The sequence below is a fragment of the Leuciscus leuciscus genome (assembly GCF_965113295.1).
Source record: "Leuciscus leuciscus genome assembly, chromosome: 14".
Taxonomy (NCBI): Eukaryota; Metazoa; Chordata; class Actinopteri; order Cypriniformes; family Leuciscidae; genus Leuciscus; species Leuciscus leuciscus.
In genome coordinates, this window is record NC_138738.1 from 30,683,633 (window position 1) to 30,711,202 (window position 27,570).

General features: G+C 37.2%; 3 protein-coding genes across 4 annotated transcripts; 1 reads left to right on the forward strand and 2 right to left on the reverse strand.

Moving 5' to 3' along the window:
* Nucleotides 1-75: 75 nt before the first annotated feature.
* Nucleotides 76-14,333, reverse strand: pnkd (PNKD metallo-beta-lactamase domain containing). 2 transcript variants are annotated; one of them, XM_082136963.1, is made up of 10 exons: nucleotides 14,098-14,333; nucleotides 13,909-13,982; nucleotides 4,981-5,096; nucleotides 4,791-4,903; nucleotides 4,339-4,397; nucleotides 3,525-3,617; nucleotides 3,263-3,429; nucleotides 2,935-3,021; nucleotides 1,312-1,427; nucleotides 76-653 (listed from the first exon to the last, which is right to left on the reverse strand). In XM_082136963.1, the coding sequence occupies exons 3-10, from the start codon at nucleotides 5,042-5,044 to the stop codon at nucleotides 480-482; spliced, it is 873 nt and encodes a 290-aa protein (XP_081993089.1). In that variant the 5' UTR covers nucleotides 5,045-5,096; nucleotides 13,909-13,982; nucleotides 14,098-14,333; the 3' UTR covers nucleotides 76-479. The 2 variants fall into 2 exon arrangements, with proteins under 2 accessions (XP_081993089.1, XP_081993088.1); XM_082136962.1 differs by lacking the exons at nucleotides 13,909-13,982; nucleotides 14,098-14,333 and adding an exon at nucleotides 5,602-5,787.
* tmbim1a (transmembrane BAX inhibitor motif containing 1a) lies at nucleotides 11,774-24,225 on the forward strand. Its single transcript, XM_082136991.1, has 12 exons — nucleotides 11,774-12,187; nucleotides 17,917-18,179; nucleotides 18,972-19,042; nucleotides 21,252-21,316; nucleotides 21,445-21,498; nucleotides 21,587-21,637; nucleotides 21,839-21,878; nucleotides 22,267-22,304; nucleotides 22,569-22,656; nucleotides 22,736-22,831; nucleotides 22,912-22,965; nucleotides 23,089-24,225. Exons 2-12 carry the CDS (start codon nucleotides 17,930-17,932, stop codon nucleotides 23,236-23,238), a joined length of 957 nt encoding a protein of 318 aa, XP_081993117.1. The 5' UTR covers nucleotides 11,774-12,187; nucleotides 17,917-17,929; the 3' UTR covers nucleotides 23,239-24,225.
* LOC309474455 (uncharacterized protein) lies at nucleotides 24,015-27,231 on the reverse strand. Its single transcript, XM_082137059.1, has 3 exons — nucleotides 27,114-27,231; nucleotides 24,592-24,898; nucleotides 24,015-24,496 (listed from the first exon to the last, which is right to left on the reverse strand). Exons 1-3 carry the CDS (start codon nucleotides 27,154-27,156, stop codon nucleotides 24,337-24,339), a joined length of 510 nt encoding a protein of 169 aa, XP_081993185.1. The 5' UTR covers nucleotides 27,157-27,231; the 3' UTR covers nucleotides 24,015-24,336.
* Between the last annotated feature and the right edge of the window lie 339 nt (nucleotides 27,232-27,570).

Consider the following 27,570-nt stretch of genomic DNA (forward strand, 5'->3'; position numbering starts at 1 on the left):
CAACTGTCGTAAACCTTCTTGTAATCGCGCCACAATATTTCCACAGTGCAACACATGGAAATTAATACAGACATATTAGTTAGTAATTCAAGGGTTTATTATGACAACACGTTCATAAATATCAGTGCTTGTGGTACCATAGTTATTCAAAACGCTGATCATTTTAAAAGGGAACAGCTCTCCAACACAGTCAAGGGTAAAGAAAAAGAAAATCAAGAAAAATTGAAATATTTTTCAGTTCAAACAATGCCTTTCAGAGTCAACCAAATACTTAAAGTTCAAAGAAACTTATTTTTGTATACAAAATAATGCCCAAGTCAACTTCACTCTCTGCACAAAACCTTCACTTTTCAGGTCACTGTTTAAATTCACATTAAGTTAATGCTTTTAATCCAGCTCACTTATATGTAGGGAGCAGTACATGTTTAGCTTGGAATGGTTTCAGTGGTTGCAACCTCCAAATGTAAGTGGATAAAGCCTTATCGGTCCTTAAAAATGTCCTTCCGTCTGCGCAGCTCCTCTAAAACACGGGCACGATACGACGTCCAGTCCTCGTCCTGCTTCTGCTGCAGGCCCAGAGCCCCCTGGAGATCCTGGGAGTGGCTCCGCAAGAAAGGATTGTATTGCTTCTCCTCTGCTAGAGTGGATGGACACTATGAAGAGTAGAGATAATTACATTAAAAGGGTTAGTTCACCCAAAAATTAATTATATTATTAATTTTCCACTCTCATGTCGCTCATAAGACAAGTTTTATGTCACTGAAAATCTGTTCACCCAAAACTCTGATGGTTTAAAATGTTTATAAAGAGATAAATCCATATTAAGTGCAATTTATTTAATCAAAGTCTTGTGAAGAGAAACAATCGCTTTACATGACAAACAGATTTAATCTAGGCTTTTATTCACATAAAAACATTGATCGGCAAACAGAAATCAAATATGGTAAATAGCTCAACCATACCTAAAATGTGTTTGAGCTTAAATTTACCAAATTTGAGTGCTCTATGTACATTCGCTGATCAATGGCTTGATAAAAGCCTAAATGATGAAATCTTTCAGATTTTATTAAAAATATCTTAATTTGTGTTCTGAAGGTGAATGAAAGACTAAATTATATAAGGGTGAGTAATAGATGACAGAATTATTGAACTATGAACTATTCCTTTAAATCAAGCTTGGCTGGTTGGAATATTATTTAGATTATTAAATATTATTTAATGTCTCGAAATGTAACAATTATGTTGGACTGTCTTGGACATCTTGGCCTTATTTGATAAGAGGATTTTTAATAGAATTCTCGTCCTCCTTACTGTACACAATCTCTGACTTCTCTGTTGCTGCACCCACTGCAGCTTCTGCTCCCTTACAACATTGCAAGGCTCCACTTCAGCAGCAAACAGAAGGTTATCTTCAGCATACTCATGTCCTGAGAAAAAAAGACCAACTTTATTAACATGAACATGAAGCTTTTCCTTAGAATCACATCCAAGTACGAGGTTCCAAAAGCATAAAACCAAAATTAAGTTGTGCACAAAAACAAAAAATTACAAACAGGCTTGTCACATTACAATTAACCCTGGGTTAAATCCAGTATATGATTCAAAATAGGGCTTTTCACACTACACTTAATCCCGGGTTGTCGTCATTCTAAACCCGCTTTTGAACCTGTGGGATTGCAAATTTAATAATCTGTTTAAAATCTGCTGATCCTACATCCTTACATAACATCACATGAAAAATTAAGGGGGAAGTACATTGTTTTTAGATTTAAGGTAAAGATGATGGCATCAATATTTTAGCATGAGGTTCCTGCCAGTCCTGTTCTCTTTGTTGTAAGACAAGTGAGTCAGATTGCTGAGACTCTCACCTTTTGTCTTTAATGGCTCTTGTCCCATTCTTTGAATAGTTATGATAATTGGATTGGTAACACTAGAGTATGGGGCGGGTTTGTATACCTGGAAACGTCATTTGCATGCTTAGTTTAGGGTCGTCACCCAGATGCTTTGTCTCCATTTTCTAAGCACTGCCTCCTAAAATCTAAATTAACTACAATGTACACTGCCTTAGATAGACTTGATGACTGCAGCTGCCAACAGCTCGTGTTCTCAATGAAGATACATCTATGTCTCCTGGTCTTCACTTCTGAAATTTCCAACAAACCCCAGGTAAAGCAACGTTTCACACTTGTAATTTAGAAGCGGGGTTAGCACTGCTTTTTACCCGGGGTAATAAAACCCTGTTCCGGAGTAGAGTTAGCACGGCTTAATTCTTGCCTCTAAAGTCCGCAAAACCCATTCAGAAAAAAAAAATACAGTCGACAATATAATATAAGGATGCGCAATGCTACATTATGTATCATGATTTATGTATTATGACTTTATGTAAACAGGTTGCGTGCTGGGCTCGTACAATCAATGACATTGCAAATATGCAAATAAGAACGTTTACCCAGGGTTTAGGAATGTACAATGTTTAGGATTAATTAACCCAGGGTAAATTATGAGCAGTGTGAAATGAAGCAAAATAACCCAGGATTCCATTTACCCAGGGTTTAGAATGACCCAGGGTTAACTATTGCAAGTGCAAAAAGGCCTAAATGTGGTGCAAGAATGCCATAAATAATACATAAATAATTAATACAATTGATATAGTTGCAGACACTCTCATGCATTGTGCTTAGTTTCAGTGCCTAAGGGAAATGTTCAAAATTGCCACCAAAAGCTTTAATTGGAGTCATGAAGAGACACGCAAACAGGTTATGTTCTGTACTTGTCCAATAAACCCAAAATAACTGACTATCCAGTATTTATTATGATCCAAGGATAAAGTATGAACAGTCTGAAACATGAAAAAAAATAACCTAAGGGCAAAATTGACTCTGGTTAACAACTTCAAGTGTGAAAAGACTATAAAAAAAGACTATGTTTTCATACCAGGCCAAAGCAGAGTATCATCGTTCAGCGATCCCACAGTATCCAGAGATGACAACATAGTCGAGGCATTACCTTCAAACATTCTCCCTACAAGGGTTGGAAATGAGTCAGAGCTTTAAATAGACCTAGCTGGATTTAAGAATTCTTGTTTGCAGTTGACATTCCTTGCTGTGCATCGTTATGGGGTAATTCGTAATTTAAGCATTTGTACACTAAATGTCAAACATTGAAGGCAGGGAACAATAACACTACAAATATTTTAAAACAAAAATGATACAATGACATTTTAAGAGCACACTGAGATAACAATGTTTAATGCCACACTCACCACATCCAGAGAGGAATACCAGATCCCCTGAAAACAAGCTGCTGGGGCCACCGATCACCCGGCCATCGAGCAGGTAGATCATGTGACCCACTGTGTGCCCAGGTGTAAAGAAGGCCCTGAAGTGCAGCCGAGTTCCAAAATCGATTGTGTCTTTGTCTGAAAGGGGGCTAAATTCACAAAATATCAATTTAAGTGGTCCGTCTCATGCTCTCAAGTAATACCCAACGTCATCTGAAATTATTATATATTCAAAGGTACTGACTGTGTGAGGCCTGGAATGTTGTCCATAGCATTCCCATACACTCGACAGGAACTGTAGCGCCTCTTTAGAGCCCTGTTTCCTCCACTGTGGTCCCTGGTTGTGGAAAAATGTATATAAATACTTTGATTTAATGTTTGTGTTTAGCTATTCAATCTTGATGTGGTTAAGTTCACCCAGAAATTAAAATTATATCATTTTCTCACCCTCATACCATTCTAAGCCCATAAGACTTTCATTTATCTTCAGAACAGAAATTAAGATATTTTTTTATATTCTTACATCATTTTTGTCCAACCATTGAAAATCCATGCAACCAACATTTTCAAGCTTCAAAAAACACATAGTTAAAGTATCCAAGTCTTCTGAAGAGAGATGCTCACTTTACCATATTTGATGTGTTTATGTCAATAAAAACCCTAAATTAGATTTATCTAGACGTCTATTTATATGGATTTCTTGTCTTTTTGTAATTTGTGAAGCATCTTTTGGGTTTGAAACGATATTATTTGTAAAAAAATGTTTGGGTGAACTAACCCTTTAAAGGTTGTTAGATGCCTCATGTGTCTTAGAGATTGTGCAATTTGATCTTACAACGCTAAAATGATCTTCATAATAAAAATAAAATCACCAATACTTGAATTCTCACACAAATAAATAATCCTGAACGCAACATTGATAGGTGATACAGTAAAAGTGGTACTCGGGTATCTAGTTATTAACTGATAGACTGTCATTCTGCATTGTTGCTGCTAATACATTCATTGTGCAGCATTCAGTCTGTATAGATTTTTGGCATTTTCAAACTTGGTCTTACCAGTGCTTGTGCGTGCACAGAACAGCTTGTAATGCCGCCCCCTCTTCCTCTAGACATGCCTGTGTGGGTGTGAGGACAGACCATGAAATAAGATGAGAAATGAGAAAACAAATCTAGGGCTCTGGTTAATATCATGTGAAAGATAAGTGACAGACATGTGACTTTATACATGACACATTCCCAGAAAGCATCTCTTCCTGTATATGAAGGGTCCAAAATAGTTTGATATTATTACTGTACATTTGCATTTGTGAGAATGAAAAACTGGAATCTGTCCATTACAATGACAGATTTCCAATAAAAATAACTGAAAATGATTCCATCTTCCACAATTTTGGTAAACCAGTGAGGAAGAGGGAGTCATTTCCACTAAACCACATGGGTTTGGCAATTTCATCACAGTAAGATATATAATCCGGAAAACTATTTCTGAAACTTGTTTTGAATCCAACCTGAACAGGCTGAGGGTCGGCGGGATCAACCACAACAGCCGTATTGGACGCTGTGTCAATAACCACATAGCTGTAGTTGTCTGATAAGATGGGTACTGGTATTATCTTGATGCCTGTTGAAAATAATAGTGTGACATTAATTATTGTAATCAGCTGTTGAGTGTATGATGGAAAAGGTGTTTCTTCTCACCGTTTATTATAGTTGGTTGAGTTCTGGAGTGGCCAGTGGGGTACCGCTCCCGTGCTTTCCTCATCTGCCTCTTATGAAATATGTACCCAAGTTTGGTCCGCGTATACAGAGAGTACCTGGAAGTGTTTTTAAAGATGAGTGTTTTATGCAGGTTCCCCTTTGAAATTGCCCCCCCACCCCCTGGCATTTTAATACTTATACTAGTTAGTATGATATTTGGGCAGAAATGTTGTAAGTTAAAACTAAATAATCTAACTTACTAGGGGCGTAAATTAATGTTTCTAAGTGTTTAGGCTACTGAATTTCATTAGAAGTACCCTAGTTTGTTTGATAAGAAAGCATAATTTCATTGATCTAGCCATGGTGTTGACGTTTTACATTTGACTAAGTAGATTTTCATTAACGTTAGGTAAGTTACATTAATCACTCTGACCATGATAAAATGACAAATCATTGATATTCACTGAAGGGAACGTCTACGTACGTCAATCGTTTATATTTCAACATCACTTACAAAACTGTTTAGGTAAACATCATGTACGATAGTGTGGATAAAAACAGTAACGTTAGCCTGTGTAAACATAACACAGACTGCCGCAGCAGGCCAAATAAGCCACTTACGCTATCCAAAACAGCGGTTTCTCTGTGCGAGCCATCAGTTTACCGATCAGACTGTTTTTCCATGCACTTTTTCTGGCGCATTTAGGAAAACGACAGATGTAAAACCCTCCACATATTGAAGCAATACAAAGTAAATACACTGGCCAGTCCGGAAACGCCATTCTAGAGGGCGTGTCGACGATGACGCAATTAAAACTACGAGTGGCCAGAAGTAACTCTGACTCGGATTTTATTTTTTCTATATCTTCATGCATTTTTTATAAGGTGCATTATTTGTGTCTGCCAGCTATTATTGGGTGATAACATTTCATAGACTGTTTTTTGCACAAATCATTTTGCATTTATTGCACACTGCATGCATGTTTTACACAGCTTGTTTTACCTAACGTTATTATACTACCTAAAAAATAAACCTCTAGCTCTTAGCTTATTTTTGTGACCCTATTCGCTCTATTCGACTTTGTTGTATTGCTAACCTTAATAAGGTATTTACTATTTACCCAAAAAATAAATATCTGTAATCATTTACTTAATCTCAAGTTGTTCCAAACCTGTATGAATTTTCCTCTTCTGCTGAACACAAAAGAAGACATTTTGAAAAATTCGTTTACCAAACAGTTGACTGGCCCCATTGACTTCCATAGGTTTTTTTTTTTTTTTTTTTTTTTTTTTAACTATGGAAATCATTGGGGCCAGTCAACTTTGGTTACTCATATTTTTCAAAATATCTTTTGTGTTCAGCAGATGAAATAAATTACTTTAGAAAAACTTAAGGGTTAGTAAATTGATGACAGAATTTATATTTTTGGGTGAACTATCCCTTTAAAATGAGAAATTGCTGAAAAGTAGGAACTGCAATTTAGCACCACCTGGTGTAAGACAACGGAAGCGACCGAACGAACACACATGACAGCTTGTTATAAGAATACAAATATCCCAGATAGCAAAAAATATCGGCACGGCTTCTTTTTGCCGCCGGCCCCAAGCTGTCGGCTATAGGTGCGTCCCGCTGGCGGCGATGAAGCGTTTGCCGCCGAATACGTCACTCCCATTTCTTGCGAGATGCCGCCGGCGAACAGCCGCCGGGCCGCCGACTTCATTCTCTCTGGCGGTTGCCGCCGTCTAAATGAACCGCGGCCGGCTGGCGGCAAGCCGCTTTGAAATCGACCAGCCATGAGTGAAACTGACAGCATCTTAACTACTTTTCACATTTAAAGCGATTATAATTATTATGTGAATTATATACATTTTTGTTGTTGCTCCAAAGCCATTAGGGGTTATAACAGATTTGACTCTGATTCCATGATAAGGTTTAGGAAATTACATTTAAATTACTTTGAAACTCTGAAGCGATAATATGTAAAATATATAGAATTATTTTATTCACTTAAGGTGACAATTCTTTACATTTCTTTGATTTATGCACAATTTGAGATGCACCAATAGACCAAAAAGAATTCCTTTTGTAAAACTTACTTGGCAATAAATATCTTTCTGATTCTGATTAGTTTTTAAAATAAATATTTCATTCATGGTATGAACAATTTAGCAGAATAAATAGATGAAGTTAGATTTTTCACCAATGCTTGAAATCAGTGAACAGTGAAAGACATCTGCAACTTGGCCAAAATCTTGGGTTTGCTTTATATTTTTTTTATTAATTTGCAACCATGGTAATGTCTATGAGAAACATGAAAATCCCTGTTTTGACCTGAAGGATAAAGTGAAATATTTATAAATATTTTGTCTCTCTGTCACTCCAGGAAATTGTGGTTATGTCTTTCATTGTTTTACAAGCTCAATTTTTAATTTATTTTACCTTTTACATGTATAAGGAATTACTTTGCAGTTTGCAATTGCGAGTTTTGCGACCTGTACAAATGTTTAAGAAAGTGTTAAAGCACAAACAGAGAAGTACCTCCACCGGTCGAGAGGGGCAGCATCTAAAAAACTGAAGCAGATTTACTCGTCTCGTCACACGGTTTCAGTATTTGGAGAGAGGAAATATACGATCTTTTAAGTAAGTACATTTTTCCTTTTTGTTTAACGCAATATATATATGTTCATTTTTGACATTGTTTTTAGTTCTTCTTCTTAAAATCTGTTCTTGCCTAACTAGTCAAGCTAAAGTAAGTTAGCCTTGTTTGCAAAGTTTCCGCCATGCTTCCGCCATAGCTAGGCTAACGTTACTTAGTTTCTTCCTGGCGTTGAGTTTTTTTCTTCTTCTAAGTATGTTTAACTGTTATGTATGTTTATACAAGTGTGAGTACATGTGGTTTAAGATAGTATTGGTCAGTCGAATTAACTAACGTTACAGTTCCTGAACTACGGTGGGAATGGTAACGTTAGCAAAATCTTCACGACAAGAAAGACTGATCAGTATAACTTGTGTTGTTTTCTAACTAAACATGATTATGCTGCTAGTCTAGATTACAGTGTTCGCTACCACATGCTGTTTCACCTTTTTTACACACTGAGTTCAAGCATGTTCTAACGTATGTTAAATGTATCTAGCTACAGTAGGTAGCCAAACTTTACATCTAGAAAGACTAGTTTAACTTTTGGTGTTTTCTTACAAAAATAACGATGTATATAGGTTTTTTATATGATTTTGTTTGTCTGAACATGGTTTTCTGTTGATCCACTTGTGAAAATTACTGCTTTTTCGAAGGTGTGAGCATTTTAATGTTGTTGATTTTGCCTGAATTTTTTTTTATCAAAAAGTATACTTTATGCTAATGTGTCTTCTATTTTAGATGCTTCACATTGTTCAGTTTATCAACAAGGAGGATCTGCCATTTGCAGTTGTTCCGCAAGAGTGGCTCAGCGAAGGGCATGTGCCATTTGCCCCGTTTAACCTCTGCAAAAAAGACAAAGGAACAATTTAGCCATCCGCTGCACACCTCCACACAGCACCTGGGAGAAACATCATTTTAAGTTCATGAAGGGAGCAGGTAAATGGGTCTGACTTGTACATTTGATTTTCCTTTATTTCATCTGTGTAATTTATTTGTCTGTTTATTGTGGATAGTGGAATCTTTCATTCATTATTATTATTATTATCATCAAATTTCTGTTTCCTCTTTCTTAGAACCAGGTTTCTCCCCAGTAATCCAGAATCCGCCAAGAGTTTGAGTACAAGTAAGTGATGTTATTTGTGAAGTTTTTTTGTCTTGGAAACTATTGCTTCTATTTAAAGTTGGCATGAACTGGAAGTTACAAACGACTTTTCTCCAGTGTTGTGACGTATTTCCAAGTGAAAGGGAATATTGAATAGAGGAGCAGGGTTTTACTCTAGCGCTCCTCCTCTCCATCTCTGCTCATAGCAGACTAATGGTTTGAGGGGAGTTGCCACGCCCTCACGCCATTGCACATGACCGGAAGAGAAGTCGTTTCGAGGGGGTAGGGAAGGGTAACGTATTTGATTAAATATAAGGGTACATGAATAAAAAATGAAGTGCACAGATTAATCATTTACATAAACACTACAATATTACATATAAAAATACAAATTGTAACATTTGATTTCATGCTGACTTTAAGATGATGAATCCTTTAATCATAATCTGTTTTTCACTAGGACACTTGATGGGATTCGCTGCAGCAGTTTCTGGATGAAAGGTGTTGAGGTGTGTTGTACATTCCATTAGCTTTGCACAGTTCAATTATTGTTTCATTACTGAATATGCAATACTCTGCATTGAAATTAAAGCTGTTATGTTTGCTCCCCCAGCTCATCAAGTACTAAGCTTTACACCCCCGGCAGCAAATTTACCCTGGCAGCATATGGGTGAAAACTCTGGAGGTATCTACGTTGCGCTTAACTAAGTGTTACATTTAAGTCCAATTCATTAAATGTATGCAATAACTTCAAACATATTTTTACATGTCAATGATTATCAATAGGAGGGAGAAAGTCATTGCTCTATTGTTGGCCCTTGTACTCCAATGGCATCTCGTGTCAAGCATGAAGTTTTCAGCTGTGAAGGTATATTCTAGCCCTATGTCTTAATGTCCAGTGTTTTAACAGTATTGCAAATAGTGCCTTTAGTTGTTTGTTTTATTTTTAAAATGTAGAACCAAGCCCTGAGGGAAAGCAATGCACGAGCAGGTGAGAACTTGCACTGTTTCTTAAATTGTACTTTTTTGTGTGTGATGTAAGTCCAAAATGACCATATGCCTTTCATTTTGTAGCTTCGGATGACAGCGGCTTACTTCAAGAGCAGGTGAAGCAAGTTCAACAAACAATGTTGAAGACGTTTGCTTGCACTGGGCAATCAGGTACAACTTGCAAACAGCACCTGTGGTTGTTGGTTTAATTCCCACTGGGGCTACCTGTACATGTAGTAGACCTAGATATAAATGTTATAGTTTAGTAGTTGAGGGACCAGGACTGACTATTTTATTCTGGGAAACCCTGTAGGTGCAGATCAGACCCTTATGCTGTGACGTCTTGCAGAGTTTGGCGATGTGTCTGTTGGAGTTATCCCTGTCAGGGGATCTGTTACTCCCCCTATACACCCAGGAAGATTTGCCGTGTCTTGACAACAGTTTGAAGCAGGATAAAAAGCTCCAGGAACAATTTGTAAGTTTGCTGATTATAACGCCATAGAGTAATCTAAAAAGTAAAATTTAAGATTGTAAACTGCATATATTACAGTCTGAATCCTTAGCCTTTCACATTTTTTATTTATTTATGAGAAGCTTCAGAGAAATGTAATTTGTAACACTTTTTTGGATTTTCAGCTTGGTGTAGGGGATAAAGCATGTTTTAGAGACATGTTCCTTTAGACCAGTGGTTCTCAATTCCAGTCCTCGTGACCCACTGCTCTGCACTTTTTGTATGTCTCTCTTATCTGACACACTCAGTTCAGTTCATGGAGTCTCTCCTAATGAGCTGATGATCTGGTTCAGGTCTGTTAAATAAGGGAGACATACAAAATGTGCAGAGCAGTGGGTCACGAGGACTGGAATTGAGAACCACTGCTTTAGACCATTGTTCAAAGTAAGTTGGATATTTTTTTAATTATATTTAAGTAGATGTGTATGGCCTCATGCAATTCAAATGAAATGACAGATCTGTATTTTCTAAATTAGCCATCCGGAAGAACCTGGCAACCCAGGATGCCACTGATGAAGCGGTCTAGGTTAACGTTTCACGTTACCTGAAAGGAGCATCTGACCGTGAAGGCAGAAAAAGGCACCGCACAGCTGAGAGGGACCCACAGCCGACCACTTAGGCTGACTACTGACACCCCAGAATCACTGACAACTGGAATCCTTTCTTTATCTTGCAGTCAGTAACATCAAGACTCCTAAAGAAGTCAGAAGTGTCACACTATACTCACTAACTGTGGAAATTACTTTCTTTTTTTTCTTTTTTCAAATAATGCTTGTAAGTCCTTGTGCCACAGGTCAGCATTGCAGCTATAATGGTCTATTCTACTCCAGAGCTTTACTATAAATTACTACCACTTAACCTATTGTTAGAAATGGCTTGTAAATGTGATGTCATACTTTGATTTATTTGGTATCCTGCACATTATTTTGTATCAAGTATTCTCTTTACTTGTCATAATGTTTACAGGTAATTTTTTTCACCCTAGAGCTGTCCTCTTTATATGAACAATTATTGTAAGAGTTGTAATTTGCTTGTAAGGCTGTTTTTTGTTTTTGTTTTTTGTTTTACCAAAATTTAATAAGAAACCTGCATGTTAGTATATTGATTTATTTATTTTTCTGTTATGTTTCAGTGATCTGACACATCTTGTTTAAATGACAGTTAATGTACTTTGAAATGTGGAATAAAAATGCCAAATGGATATTTGTCTGGTTTGAGCAATCATTATTCTTGATAAACTGCATGCTATAAATATTAAATATTATATATAGCCAGAATAAGCGGCGGCAGATCGCTCGAAAATAGCGCTTGCCTCCGGCGGGCCGCGGAAGGGCCGCCTTCAATATAAAGGCGGCGGGACGGCGGTTGGCCCGCGGGCCGGCCGCGGAACGAAGGCGGTAGGAAGGCGGCTGCCGCTTTTAAAAAGCGGCTGCCGCCGGCGGTGCGCCGTCCAACGTGTTTGCGATGTCGCCGTTCTGCCGCTTCTACTGCCGCCGGAGCGCCGACGGTGGGCCGCCGACTCATTGCTATCTGGGATGGTGTAGGTTGGGTGTGTCAACTTCACCACACCTCGACAGAGTTTTTATTTTTTGGGAGAAGCGTTAACGTTACATAAGCAGAACAGGGAGACAAGATTATGTAGGTGTCGTTTTCATTTTCAGGGCCAAAGCATAATTGTATTGGTACAACGGCTATTTTGTAGATTAGTTAAACGCAATATGTTTCAGACTCTTTTTGACTCCACCTGCTGGCTTGTATACGCATCATGAGCAGAGCACTATTAAACTGAACGTCATCGGCTGACTGCTGGCTTGTTGAAGTGACACTGAAGAAGGTGGATCAGGGTGTCAACTCACGGGGTTTTATTTCAATAGACTCAGTCTGAAGGATTATATCGTCTGATATTTCTTTCTCAAAGCTTCGACATCGATCGTATAAAGTTTTCTGGATTTCAGACAGCGCGTGGTAAGAATATTATTGCTATATTGTACCATCACGTGGTCTTGTAAAACATAAAATACTGTTCAAAAGTGTTTTTTTTAAGCTTTTACAGTAGTAAAATATATGTAGCAGCTGTTATTTAGGCGGAAACTACGGTTACCATGGTAAGTATTTGCAAGGGTGAGTGAGGGCAAGATAGCTATGTGAACATGTTCAAGATGACGTCAAAAAGATCTCGATCACATCTTTCAGTCGTGACTTTGCCTGTATTCATAACTTAATTGACTTCTAGTCAGTTTAAGTTATGTATTTGTATTTAAAGGTTAACTTTTATTGTAGGAATGGGATACCCTTAGGAATGGGATAACTTGCCGTCTGTAGCTTGTTTCAAAACCTGAGCTGCCAAGCTAGTAATTTAGCTAAACAACTTATGGGCATTGAATGCAATTATGATGGAAAACGCTAAGTAGGCAGCTTACTAGGTATTCAAACAGCCCGTTTTTGTTGTTGTTTCAGATTGATTGCATTAAAGGGTTAGTTAACTCAAAAAGGAAAATTGTCAATAATTAACACACTCCCCCTTATGTCCTTCCATCCAAACCCGTAAGACTTTCGTTCATCTTCGTAACACAAATGAAGATATTTTTGATGATATCTGTGCGATTTCTGTCACTCCATTGACAGTCTAGGCAACAACCACTTTGGCGCTTCAAAAAGTTCATATCGTAAAACTAATCCATATGAATTGAGCGGTTTAGTCCAAATTCTCAGAAGAGACTCAATCGCTTTATATGATAAATTGATTAAATGTAGGCTTCTGTTCACATATAAACATTGATCAGCGAACATAAACAAAAGCTCAACCGAACCTGCTTGATGTGCGAGAACAAACCTCATTGGTTCTTGCGGAAGCTCAAACATGCTGTGTAACACACGAGAATAAACCTCATTGGTTCTCTCAAATTTCATCAAAAAGATCTTATTTTTTTTCTTTACAGGTATGAGACAACATGAGTGTGAGTAATTGATGACATAATTATTATTTTTGGGTGAACTATCCCTTTAATAATGTTTTCTATTCAATGCAGATATAGTAATAGTAAATTCCACTGTGCCTGATCAATTTTGTCAGAAAAAAATATAGTAAAAGTTTTAACTTTATCTCTGCATAATATTTAGCTGAACATGACAGATTGCGTAACATTTTGGCAAATCTCATGCATCAGGGTGGACTGGTACGGAAAGTGTAGTTTATTTTCCACTAAAAGGTTGCTTAGCAGAGTACATAATGGTGTAACAGTGTGTGGAGGGCTTGCTTGACTCATGCTGGCAGTGTTGAGCTGAAACAAGAATGAAGACATTCTTTTCCAGTCTGGCTTGAATTGCACGGCACCATCCATGTTTTTGTAAACATTATAAATAGCCTGCATACCATAGAGGTAGATACACAAGAAAGTCCTTCAATGTGCATGGTCTGAAAGTAAAAAGGTGACATTAAACATGGTTTTATGTTGTTCTTAGAGTTCTGTCACATATCCTGGAATATTTTGGTCCTTTAGCAACTTCCTATGACTCCTTTGTTTATTTGCTCTTTAAAGATTGTGAATTTGTCAGTTACTCCCTGGACATGAAATGTAGAAACGCCTTTTCCCAGGATACTTTCAGTAAATGATGAACCGATTTACCCAGGTTAGACTTTGAATCAGATTTTCCTTAGCAGATCTGTGTCACATGTTCATGCTGACCTCACTGTGTGGTTCTGTGTGAGCTGCTTTACATCTGTTTAATAAGAGGAAGTGTGGATCCTGGTGCAAAAGTACTGCATTAACACATAAAAAACAAGTAACATTAAAATTCCAAAATCTCACTTCCTAAACTTAAGCATAGGAAAACTTAGTTGCTGAAGAAATGCTAGTTGTTTTCAAACCACTTACTGCAAGTCCTTGCATGGGCTGTGCCTTGTCGGCTGTTTCTTTCCAGGAAGACTGTTTGAAATGCGGTTAATGCTTTTTTTGCTGTGATCACAACTGTGAGAGGGAAAGTGGCAGCCAGCTAGGCGGGTGACGATTGTTGAGTAATCATCTGATCGTGGCTGCTCGACATTCGATTATTCTCTCTTGTAATATTTTTGAGATAACCACAATAATTGTGCAGTTTGAATGTTAATCACATTTACCAAATAATATGAAAAATAATGTTGGCTAAATACATATAGTCAAAAGGTCTTCCTTCATATAAATTATGTGATGTTATGTGATGTTATGTGATGTTATGTGATGTGATGTGATGTGATGTGATGTGATGTTATGTTATGTTATGTTATGTTATGTTATGTTATATAATATATTCAAGGCTGGAAATGCGGGGGTCTGAGTCCAGGGAGTGAATTTCAAGGGTGGTTGGAGTTCCAGTTTAAATATTTAGTATTAGCCACCAAATAACATATTAGGCTTACACTGTAAGGAACATGAACAAAACCGAATTAAACCGTTAATCGCAATAACAGTGGGCTCCACAAATATTGGCACCCTTGGTAAATATGAGCAAAACTGACTGTGAAAATTAGTGTTTGCAATTTCTCCTCTAAGTCTTTCATTCAGAATATTCACAAAAATCTAACATTTAATTAGTCAAATAGTTGAAGAAAAGTTTTTTTAAATTTTTTTATGTTCTACAATTAACAAACTCACTTTGCCAAGATAACTGCTCTGAATTAATAGGGTTGATGAACATATGGCAACAGATCTGAGACCATTCCTCCATACAGATTTTCTCCAGATCCTTCAGATTCATAGGCCGATGCTCGTGGACTCATTTGGATCATTTTCATGCTGAAAGAAAGAATTTCTGCTGGTACTTGATGGAGTTTATGATACCATGTATCCTAAAAAGTTGTCCAGGGTCTTAGAAGAAAATGAGCTCCACAGCATTAGTTCCACCACCATATGCTTCACAGTGGGGATGAGGTACTTTTCTACATGGCTATGTTTCTGTCCATGCCAAACCCATCTCTGGTGTTTTTCCAAAAAAAGTTTTAACACCTGACAAACTGTAGTTGCATGAGATTGCTGTTTGAGGTCACCAAATGCTTTTTAATTGCAACCTTCCCATACAAGTGGTGAGGTCTGATCATAGTTTTGGAGACTTTCTGACCCCAAGACCCAACTAGCATCTGCAATTCTCCAACTTTGGTCCTTACAGTTTGTTTGGGGACTCAATCCATCCTCCTCAGTGCGTGTGGGGCCAATATAGACACATGTCCTCTTCCAGGTGGATTGTTACCTTCTCCAGTTGATTTAAACGTCTTCATTATTGTCCGGATATTGGAAATTAGTATTCCAACAATTAAACTACATTATCTTATGGCTATTTCATGATTTGTGCAGCTCAACAACTTTTGTCACACATCATTACTGTATCCTCAGGTCTTTCCCACAGTGATGGATGACTATTAGAATTTGACCTGTGTTTCACTTCATATATTTATAGCCCAGTGAAACAGGAAGTCATGACTTGTCACTTAGGCTAAGTCATCCTGAAAATAATGTGAACTTATACCATATGGAATATATTTCAGTTAGATTTTTACTCATTAGAATTTGTAGGGGTGCCAATAATTGTGGCACACATATTTTGGAGAAAAACATTTATTTAATTTATTCCACATTTATATGTTGTGTAAATTAACTTCAAGTAAATGTTAGATTTTTGTGAATATTTTTATTATTACGCATTATTTGAGAAGATCCAAAGCTGTTATTTTGGCAAAGGGAGGTTGCACAAAGTATTAAATGAAGTGGTGATTCATAGGCTATATTTCAGAAAAATAAATAAATAAAAAAATTATTTTATGATAATAATTATTTTCCTTTCAACTCTTTGACTTTAATTACAGGTTCGATTTTTGTGAATATTTTGAATGAAAGAAACAAATGTTCACAGTCAGTTTCGCTCATATTTAACAAGGGTGCCAATATTTGTGGAGCCTACTGTATTAGTGTGATCATTTATCATCAGCACAAAATGTATGATCGTGACAGGCCTACAACCAACAGATAATAACTACATACAGGCCTACATAATAATGGCGGTTGCATAAACTAATTGAATAACAAGGAGGTTGTACTCCCAGATCATTTATTTCCAAAAACTCTTCAGTTCATGTCTTTTATGCATGCCATTGTAGGGATTAAAATGGAAAGAAACCTTTCAAAACACTGGGTGTGGACTTGCACTGGGTGTAGGCAGATTTGCAGAGTGAATTTATGTCCACTTATCAGTGTTGTGCATCTGGATCTCTCAAAACTTACACGGCCACATTGCTATCTTGACCACAGAAGTCTTGATGGGAAAAGACGTTTAACTCGAAGCAGGAAGGATATTCTAAATTTAGTGCTCTCTCAGAAATGTTCTACTAGTCACTTTACATTTATGTCTGAATTGTTTTCAAAAATGAAACTCGCTGAACTTCTCACACCTGCAAAGCTTTATTAATTATTTTCCCTGCTTTCTCTCTTCAATAATTTAATTGTAGAACAATAACTTAATTGTAGAACAATTGGGAACCAGTAAAACCACTGCACAAATTTCATGATTAGGAAAGGTAAAAAAAAAAAAAAGTATTACAAAAAAAGGGCTGTTGATCTTAATATCACTTATTAATATTAAACAATTAGGTCTATATAATAAAGTCTATATAATTTCTATTGATGTTTTTCATAAAGGTGCTTTATGTGTTTTTAAATTGCTTTAAAACCACTGACATTAATAATATAACTATATAATATTATTATGATTCACAAACAATTGTTAAACATTTGAGCACGAGATTATATTTTAACACTATTTTTAAGAAATCTTCAATGACTAAATATATAACTGGAAAAAAAGTATTTTAATTGACTTAAAGTCACAAAATGCAAAGCAATTCAGGTACATTTTGAAATGTTTCAAGTTGGGAACTGTTGTAAGATGACTACAGAGTGACATGCTACTGCATTTGTGTTATGTAGCTTGTAAAAAGAGGATGCGACAGCTTGAGCAGACTCACTGCAACAACTCTAACTCTACTCAACATGGACTGTGTGTTCCCGGGGGTGGGGTTTATGTAAATTTTAGGGTTAGTGATGTCACTTACCTGGGAGGAATGTCGTGTAGTCCCTACCAGCCGTTTGTTGTAGTCCTTGAAAAAACTATTTCTTTAAAGGCAAATATCTTCCTTTACTTGGAACATTGCAGATGTTGTTTATGCTCAAACAGCAACATTACACACTTACTTAAGTTAGAAAAGTGAAATCATAATCAACCACCCCTTTAAGGTGTTTAGATAACTTTATTTGTCCCCAAGGGGGAAATTTAGACGTTACAGCAGCATAAACAAAATAAAAACAAATATTACATTTAAGAAGACAAAAACATGTTTTCCGAAGATAAATTGTGTAGGGAGACCAAATAACATTATAACAGAAATATCATTAAATATATATGGGCTGTTTTACATGTTTAACACCTTTATCACTTTATCATAGATTTAGAGTTATTTTAATATATTTTAGGACTGGATGGGAGAATTTTTGGAAAAGGCTGCAAACAAGTTTTCTTGGTTAAAATGGGTAACACTTGATCATTTGAGTACTCGTAAAGACAGAACAAAAAATAAATAAATTCCTATTTTTGTTTTGGTGCAAATCTGATTTTAACTTTGGTTGCATCTGCACTTTATTTTCACAAATGGTATCTTATGTACCCAACAGAAGTTAAAGCAGCATGTCAAGGTCAGATTTCCCTCCGGGTTACGATGATTCCCGGCTGCTCTCAAACCCTCAGCCTGGGGGAGGTTACCCCGCTTCTGCCCCTCCATATGGCTTCAATGCGTACGGGGGACAACCGCCTTACCCACAGCCCAATGATCCATACGGAGGTCAGCCCCCACACCCCAATGATCCATACCGAGGACAGCCTGCGGGATACCCGCCACCAAGTCTACCAGTCATCCCTGTCATTCCTCCTGGTATAGGCAAGTTGTATTATTTCTTGTATCTACTGTAGTAAATCTTCACTTTCATAGGCTTTTACTATCACTGTGGTCATGCTCCTGAAACATGTCCTGGCCAGCTTACTATGTAGCACAGTTCAATTGGTTTAGGATGTGGTTCATTACTCAAATTTAATTTTAGCAGATCATATACCGGGCATTGAATTGAATTTACACTGAAGTCATCATTTTTCATGACGTGTTCCCTGTATTCTAGCTCTAACCAGATTAGTGTTGTTGGGCCAGTAATATAGTGTTTAATTATGGCTCCCTGGAATTCTTGATTCTCATTGGTTAGTCGCAGCTGTGCGATACCATACTATACAATTATACTGTTGTCCCTGGCAACCGATTTCCTATATTTGGAATTTTCATGTCTTGTATATCTGATCTCTTTCTTGCAATTTAATAAAATCATTTAAATGTCCATTTATTTATTTATGTGGTCATAACTTTTGCAATAATATTAGCTGGTTTTACCTTATCAAGTCCTCGCCAGTATTTATTTGACTGCACATTATCCCTTACATAGTTGGGCATTTCTTTAACTATTGGCACAAATAATCCTAACAGAGTTTTCACACTCTCATTAGTTTATTTAATTTGTCCACTAACACAGTGGACATACATGCATCACATGAGAATTTTGCCTCCCCATTTCATGAAAATGTCTTCCACATTTCAAATGTGTTCAATATTCATGGAAATTTGGATTTTTGGAATATAATGGCCAACTCTTGTTTTACTTATTTATTTGCTTATCTTTTTTTACAGGTGACAATGAAGGATTTACCACCACAGATGGATTCGAGAGTACCAGTGTTCGTCACAGTTTTATACGGAAAGTAAGGAACCATTTTTCTATAATTAGCATCATCTTCAAAGCAAAATAGTTTTATGAGAATGTTGTTATTTAAGATTTCTTGATATAGTATTTGGGGTCTACTAGAATAGGTTTTCATGCTTGAATGTTCAAAAACACCTTATTTTTCACATATTTAGCATTGTAGCAGCACCTCTCTTCCAAGTCTGTCAGCAATGCTCTGTTTAGTTCCTCTCTCTATGAAGCCCCTCCTTCTTGGTCAGCGGGATCAATGTGTTTGCCACTTGGTCAACCACTTTGAACTCATTTCGGAAATGTCACTCCCTTTACCATAATCACACGTTTCATCTTCTCAGCTTCTAACAATGGTGTCAGTTTTTCTTTATTAATTCGATAGATTTGGGAGGAAAAACAGCATCTCTTGGACATGGCCATAACACGCATGCTTATGCCTTGGGCGTCAGTTATTTAAATTAGGAATATTGTTCGTTCCCGAAAGAAAACTCAAGACTACAATCGAAACGTTTCAGGGAGTTCATAAAAAACTGAGTTTACTAATATAGAGAATAGCTACCTTTGGAGTGGGATTTGTAACTTTGCAGACCTTTTTCATGCTCAAATAGAAACATGAAAGTTGACCATGTAAAAAGGCATAATAGGTAGCCTGGTTAAAACCAGACCATTCTGAGTAGTAACTGAGTTATGGTCTGGCAAAGCTTCATTAATAACTCATTTCCAAAGGGGCGTCACCAACGGACGTCGCTCAAATGCCTCTGGGATCGTGTAAAGCCTCTATAAAATCTAATTTAAATTTCCTACCGTTTCGGAGAGAAATGTAGTAGCACGTTCATCTGCCAGTGGGTCTTTCATGGCGACTGTCCTCATGTGTTTGCAATTTGAAATATAATAATGCATTTAAAAGTTGAACGGACGTCGCTCAAATGCCTCTGGGTGCAATTGGATAGACCTAAAATAGACATGTGCCGGTATTCGGTAATGCGATAAATCGCGGTAATGAATAAGCACGATATTGTTATCGCGGACACTTCAAAATACCGTGAAAAATAATAGATCAGAATTTATATTTATAGAACGCGCATTAGCTTATTTTCCATCAACCGCTTAAAGAAACACTGCGTATATGCTGCGCGAAACACGTGCGCACTCTGATGTAAACAATCCCCACATGAAGAAGCACTGTGTGCATGCGGCGCAGTGCGCACTCTAGTGTAATGAATCCTCACAATGAGAAGAAGCATGGCGGAAGGAGGAACGCTGCCGACGATTTATCCCCCTTCTAAAAGCAGGGCTGTCAACTCTACGCATTCAGTGTGAGACTCAGGCAATCGACACTTTTCACACGCTCTCGCGCCACACATCCATTTTCTCACGCAGAGAAAAATCGCGGAGCAAAGAGGACACTGACACCGACAGACTAGACAGAGCAGGTTACTTATGATATGAAAATAATTCTCAGCTCTCAGGTTCTGTCCATTTTATTACGAAATTCAGACAATAAATACCGTTTTGGTGCTTGTAAATGTGACGTGACCGATCGCTGTAGCGCCTCAGTTCAAGTAAACCGATCATCTGTTACTTTTTATTTAAAGATACAGTACAACTTACCGAAAGGTTTTTATGCCTCATACATAATATCGATCAATCAGTGTTTTTCAACCACGGAAAGAGGTCAATAAAGCTGCAGGTGAACAATTATGTCACAGAACGTTACATTTACCTCAGGAAAGCCATTTAATGACCAGCATGTTTGTTGACTAGAAAAAAAAAATAGCTATAGAGGAGTATTTTGCTAAATATGTGCACTATATTACATTTGTATTATATTTTTACTTGTGTCATAATTCTTATTATAATGAAAACCATCCATCCGTTTCTCTTGAGCAATTAAAATATTGTGATAATACCGTATACCGTGATTCAAGCTCAATCAATTAATCGCAGCATGAAAATTTTATACCGGCACATGCCTAACCTAAAACCAATCAGAGCGCTCGTCATCGTGTAAAGCCCGCCCCAACGTTTCTGATTGGTGCCGCAATTTCGACTGATTAGAAATTGGCTTGAATGAGCTCTTTGCCAGACTACTTGCAGAGCAAATCTAAATTTGCGGAAGTTGTCTGGGTTTTCCCAGGCTACATAATAGGTCCTCTTTAATTAAAATTGTTTGTGAATATTATAATGGATAATAATGTTTCCATTGTGTTTTGCAGGTTTACCTGATCCTTTCTGCTCAGCTTCTTGTCACAGCTGCCGTCGTGGCTATTTTCACATTTGTGTGAGTCTCTGTTCTTGGTATGGTTACTTCATGTGCTTTGTGTTCACAGAAAACAAGGTTAAACGTTATCACTGCTTGTTTAGGTAGACTTTGTGATGAGACTCAGATGTGTGTTTTTGTTCATACAGGGAACCCGTAGGAGTGTATGTGAGAAAAAACCCAGCCATTTACTGGGTTTCATAGTAAGAACTTAGACATTTGTTTGCTCACATTGTCAAATACTTTACATTTAAAACATTAAATGCAAATGTTGAACAATATTTTTTCCAGTGCCATCTATTTCGTCACACACATCGTACTGGTTTGCTGTCAGGGACCCAGGTGAGATGATTGCTCCTTTTCTGAATCAACCTCATAGCAGCTACTGCTCAGTTTAGTGACACAACGAGGACACAAAAATCATACCACAGTATAAACAAAAAACTGATTTAATCAAAAACTAAAGCCCTCATAAAAAAGCCACTACAAACATAAGTTGTCATGTAAACCAATGGATTTAGCATTTGCTCTGTCACTTTTTAGGAGGCGTTTCCCATGGAACCTGATCCTGTTGGCCATTTTTGTGAGTTGGGAAATTCACTTTGAATGAATTAAGTGGAAATGTGGCCAAATCTGTAATGGCCAATATCGTTTTTTCATGTAATGGTGTAGAGATAGTATTAAAGGGATAGTTCACCCACAAATCAAAATTCTGAACACAAAAGAAGATATTTTAAAGAATGTTGGTAATCAAACAGTTGACGGTAGCCACTGACTTTCATAGTAAGAAAAAAATACTATGGAAGTCAATGGCTACCGTCAACTGTCTGGTCTTTTGTGTTCAACAGAAGAAAGAAACTCTTACAGGTTTGGAACAACTTGAGGATGAGCAAGTGATCTAAGGTGGACTATCCCTTTAAGGACGTTACATAAAGTCTTTGAATAACATTGCATATTTTGTTTTGTTTTAGACACTGGCCTTATCGTTCATGACTGGAAATATTGCAAGGTGAGGCATGTCTCACACAAGATGAGATACAGTGGATGGGGAAAATGGTAAAATAGCATGACTATGACATGAGGACTGTCGACAGAGTGTTTCAATGGTTATATATTGAATATATTAGATTAAAAGGGTTTATTTCTAACAGGACACTGGGTTCTGCCAGTGTGTTGGGTTCTGCCAGTGTGTTAGCTTCATTTGTGAATAATTACATGAGTATGTACATGTGAAACATTACTAAAATAAAGTGATACCAATTTGTGTTTGCAGTTATTACAGTACTAAGGCAGTGTTCCTGGCCCTGGGCATCACTGTTGTCGTGTGCGTTGCGGTAACAGTCTTCTGCTTTCAGACTAAGGTGGGGTTCATATTTAATATGATTTTACATCTAGGCATTGTCAAAGTGTGTGTTAACATGCTTTTCTATTCTTCTATAGGTGGATTTCACTAAATGTGCAGGCTTTTTCACCATACTCGGAATCGTGGTGTTTGTGACTGGCATCATTACGGTTATCGTGCTGTCATTCAAATACGTAAGCATGACTTCGCGTCTTGTATTTGCACAAAAATTGTAATTTGTACATTTAACTTATTTTCTTTCTTTGTTTTTCAGGTCCCATGGCTTCACATGCTCTATGCAGCTATAGGAGCCATTGCATTCACTCTGGTATGTCTATTCACAAATTCAGTTTCACCTTTTTTGGAAGACTTTGGTTGTCCATGGGAACATTGTTCACTCTTTCCATCCTAAAAATAATTTCTTTGCGTTTGTCTGTTTTTTAAATATTAGTTTCTGGCCTATCATACCCAGCTGCTCATCGGGAACAGGAAGCTCTCCATCAGCCCCGAGGAGTATGTGTTTGCTGCTCTCTCCCTTTATGTGGACATTGTCCAGATCTTCATTTTCCTCCTGCAAATTATCGGATTTGCGGAGAGATAGAAGCTTCATGCTGACGGATGGAGCTTTTACTTTCATAATAGCTTTACTCTTTATGCACTATGCAGTGTCTTCTCAGTCGATTACAAACCAATATATACTCAAATAATACTGAACTTGTAAAATATATCTAGCATTATTCTGATCAAACAAAGGGATGAGTATAATTTCCATGACTAATTATTTCTATGATTAACTAACCATATGCATACATTCAGATAGAATATTAGTTATATTACATAGCCATTCCTGTGTTCTGAGGTCCATGTCATGGTAATGGATGCTCACTTTTAGAAATGGGTCTGTATTAGGCAAATTTCTTCTGTATAGACTTTGATTTACTATTGACGTTACTGGGTGTGGTACATTTTGGACAAGGGTATGGGTTTTCTGCTGTGTACATACAATCTAACTGTATTTCAGTTTATGAATTGAGTATTTATTGCACATACATTTTATATAGAATATAAATATATATCTACAAATTTTTTTTGCTTTAGCTTTGGAAAATGTCTTTGAATTTGATACTATACTTAAATGTCACAGATCGTGATGTACAGTGGTGCCTTTCCATTTTTGTTTAGCGCCAAAGATATACTGTAAATAATTTGTTATAAAAAGTGTTACTTCTAAATAAAAATAAATTTGTCATAGAATGATATAAACAATGTAAACGTGTATTTTCTGTTACTATGTTCTCAGACAAAAATGTAGCTAAAGTATGATATGTAGTTGTTATCGTTAGGATAGGCATGATAAAAAGGAACAAGTATTATTCATTTATTTCATAGATTTGTTTTAATAGATAATATTGGTTGTATTCTGTGTATTTATGAACAAGCATGGTAATGACGGCAACTACATCAAAATGTGTGAAAGATTTCAAACTGAAATTCATCCTTATTTTTGCAAACCTAAATGCAAAGTCTTCATCAGCTTCTCATTTATAAGATCCAAAGGTCCACCCTAATAAATGCTTGCTTTCTACAATGTCTTTGTTATATTCTGCATGGTTCACTTCACTGTCTCCATGGCAACCCGATAAGTGCTCAATGAAGCCATTCTTTAGTACAATGGAGTCATTTGACAGAAGTAGAGCTTTCACTGCATCCTGGGGGCTGGTTTATATCGGTTACTCTCGTAATCTCCCTCATTAGATCTCTTCATTCTCTGTCTGATTTTCAGCTGCTTCAGTCGGTTCTTGTCCACCTGTCTCTTTGCCAGAATAAAGCCGATGATTCCAGTAGGCAAGCCAATCATCCTATGAGAAACACTTCAGTGTCAGTAGCAACTCAATTTATAGATTTTCAGTACTGATTTAAAAGAATTCAAACATGCGATTTAAGCTGCACTTACCATGCGTATCCAATCTTCATCATTGGATTTTTGGCCTTCCTTTTGGGGATGTACTCAGGGCTGTTATCTTCATCTTCCTCATCTTCCTCCTCTTCTTTCTTTTGTTGGTTGGTCTTATTTTCAGGTTCAGCTCCTTTCTGTGTGTTCATAACTTTTGGAGATTCCATCTTGGTGATGGTTTGTAAGGCATAATGTCCACAGTGTAGAAATCTGCTGTGCAAAACATTCTCCTGCAGTCTGGGACAGGCAACTATCTGCTCAAAGTGTGATCCTATCCACAATGTCCGATTTGATAACTGATACAAACCTGAAAAACAAATTTATATAAGTTGCTAAAAAAAGGTATAGTTCACCCAAAATGTTTAATTCTATCATTAATTACTCACCCTCATGTCGTTCCGAACCTTAAGACTTTCGTTCATCTTTGGAACACAAATGAGGATCTTTTTGATGAAATCTGAGAGCTTTATGTCCCTCCATAGACAGCTATGCAACTTACACTTTGACGCTTCACAAAGTTAAAGAGATCATAAAACTAATCCAAGTGAATTGAGTGGTTTAGTCAAAATTTTCTAAAGAGACAATCGCTTTATATGATGAACAGATTTAATTTAGTCTTTTATTCACATATAAACATTGATCAGTCAACACAACCAGAAGCTCAATGAACCTGCTTGCTGCACGAGAACAAACTTCATTGGTTCTTCCTGAAGCTCAAACGTGCAGCGTAACATGAGAATGAAACTCATTGGTTCTTGCAGGAGCTCAAACGTGCGGTGTAACACACAAGAATGAAACTCATTGGTTCTTGCTGAAGCTCAAACATGCTGCGTAACACGAGAATGAACCTCATTGGTTCTTGCTGAAGCTCAAACGTGCTGCGTATCACGAGAATGAAACTCATTGGTTCTTGCTGAAGCTCAAACGTGCTGCGTATCATGAGAATGAAACTCATTGGTTCTTGCAGAAGCTCAAACGTGCTGTGAAACACACAAGAATGAAACTCATTGGTTCTTGCTGAAGCTCAAACATGCTGCGTAACACGAGAATGAAACTCATTGGTTCTTGCTGAAGCTCAAACGTGCTGCGTATCATGAGAATGAAACTCATTGGTTCTTGCAGAAGCTCAAACGTGCGGTGTAACACACAAGAATGAAACTCATTGGTTCTTGCAGAAGCTCAAACGTGCTGTGAAACACACAAGAATGAAACTCATTGGTTCTTGCTGAAGCTCAAACATGCTGCGTATCACGAGAATGAAATTCCTTGGTTCTTGCAGAAGCTCAAACGTGCTGTGTAACACACGAGAATGAACCTCATTGGTTCTTGCAGAAGCTCAAACATGCTGTGTAACACGAGAATGAACCTCATTGGTTCTTGCAGAAGCTCAAACGTGCTGTGTAACACGAGAATGAAATTCCTTGGTTCTTGCTGAAGCTCAAACGTGCTGTGTAACACGAGAGAATAAACCTCAGTGGTTCTCGCACGTCAAGCGAACATGCTTGAGCTTCCGTTTCACACAACATATGTGTGAGTTAATGAATGTTTATATGTGAATAAAGGCCTAAATTCAATTTGGACTAAACTGCTCAATTCATATGGATTAGTTTTACGATCTCTTTATGAACTTTCTCAAGTGTTAAAGTGGTAGTTGTGTAGCTGTCAATGGAGGGACAGAAATTGCTCAGATTTCATCAAAAAGATCTTAATTTGTGTTCCTAAGGGTTGAAACGACATAAGGGCGAGTAATTAATGACAGAATTTTAAACTATCCCTTTAATAAATAATTTTATTGAGCCTACATTTATTTTCTAGGCAGGTGCTTTCTTACATACTGATCTACTACAGCACATGTATTTTGTGAACTCCAGCGTGTAACAAAAAATAAAAAACCCGGAATGTAGTGCCACTTAGAAAGAAGAGTTATTTGTATGCAGAGGACGCATCTGATCAGGTTAGTAGGTGTGGTGGTTAGTGTAATAAGGGTTAGGGTTAAGTGGGTGCAGTTGAACTATGGGTTAGCTATGGAAGCTACTTCCTACCACAGTAAGTCATTCTGACTATTTCCATGCAATTGTGAGTTTATATCTCGAAATTCAGAGAGGGGAAAAATCAGAAATTGTTTGCAATTGCCAGTTTGCATCTCGTAATTCAGACTTTATCTCTTGCAATTCTAAGTTTATAACTTGTGATTCAGATTTGTTTTTTCTAGTAGAAATTGTGAGATATATAAACTCACAATAGTTTGTCTTCTCAGAGGTCTAGTTAGAAATATTTAGCCATAGACTATATAAAACGTAAAAATATAAAGTATTTAGCTTAACCTGTTATTTGCATTCATTCAGTGGATAGAAGATTATTGCTGCATGAATGTCAAGCTATCAAGGTAAGTTTCAAATACACCTTTAATTTAAATTAGTTGTTAAAACTGTTCTTTATTAGTAAAACAATAATGTACAGCTAATGCATTCGTACGCATAATGATTCAGAAATTGTAACTATTTGTAAACCTGTTTATCTACCTTGCAAAGTCGACCTCATCAGTTTCCTACAAGGCGCAGCCATCTTTGTTGTGCAAGGAAGAGAACGCGTGCTCACGTGGTTTTGTGACGCATTATTACGTAGTGCAGGAATGACGTCAAACCCGGAAGTCTAATTCGCCAATCGCCAGTGGCTCTCTATGGTGGCTGCCTCGAGATTTTCCTAAAGCCAGTAGCAGAGTCATAAGGTGTGTTCGACATCGGCTGCGGCTGGATGTAACCGATCGGCGAGAGTAGCCGCGTGCAGGCGGGGAGGAGCTGCAAACGGAGACGTGAAGTCGGACACTTTCTGGTTCCCGTAGTGACCGCTCACGTGGTGTTTGCATACTTTACCACAGCTGCAGTGAAATAAATGCAATATTTGCCAAATAATACACAGATGTTTCATTTCATGAGACATGTTCATTCAATACTTTATGTACTGCTTCATACAGCGTCT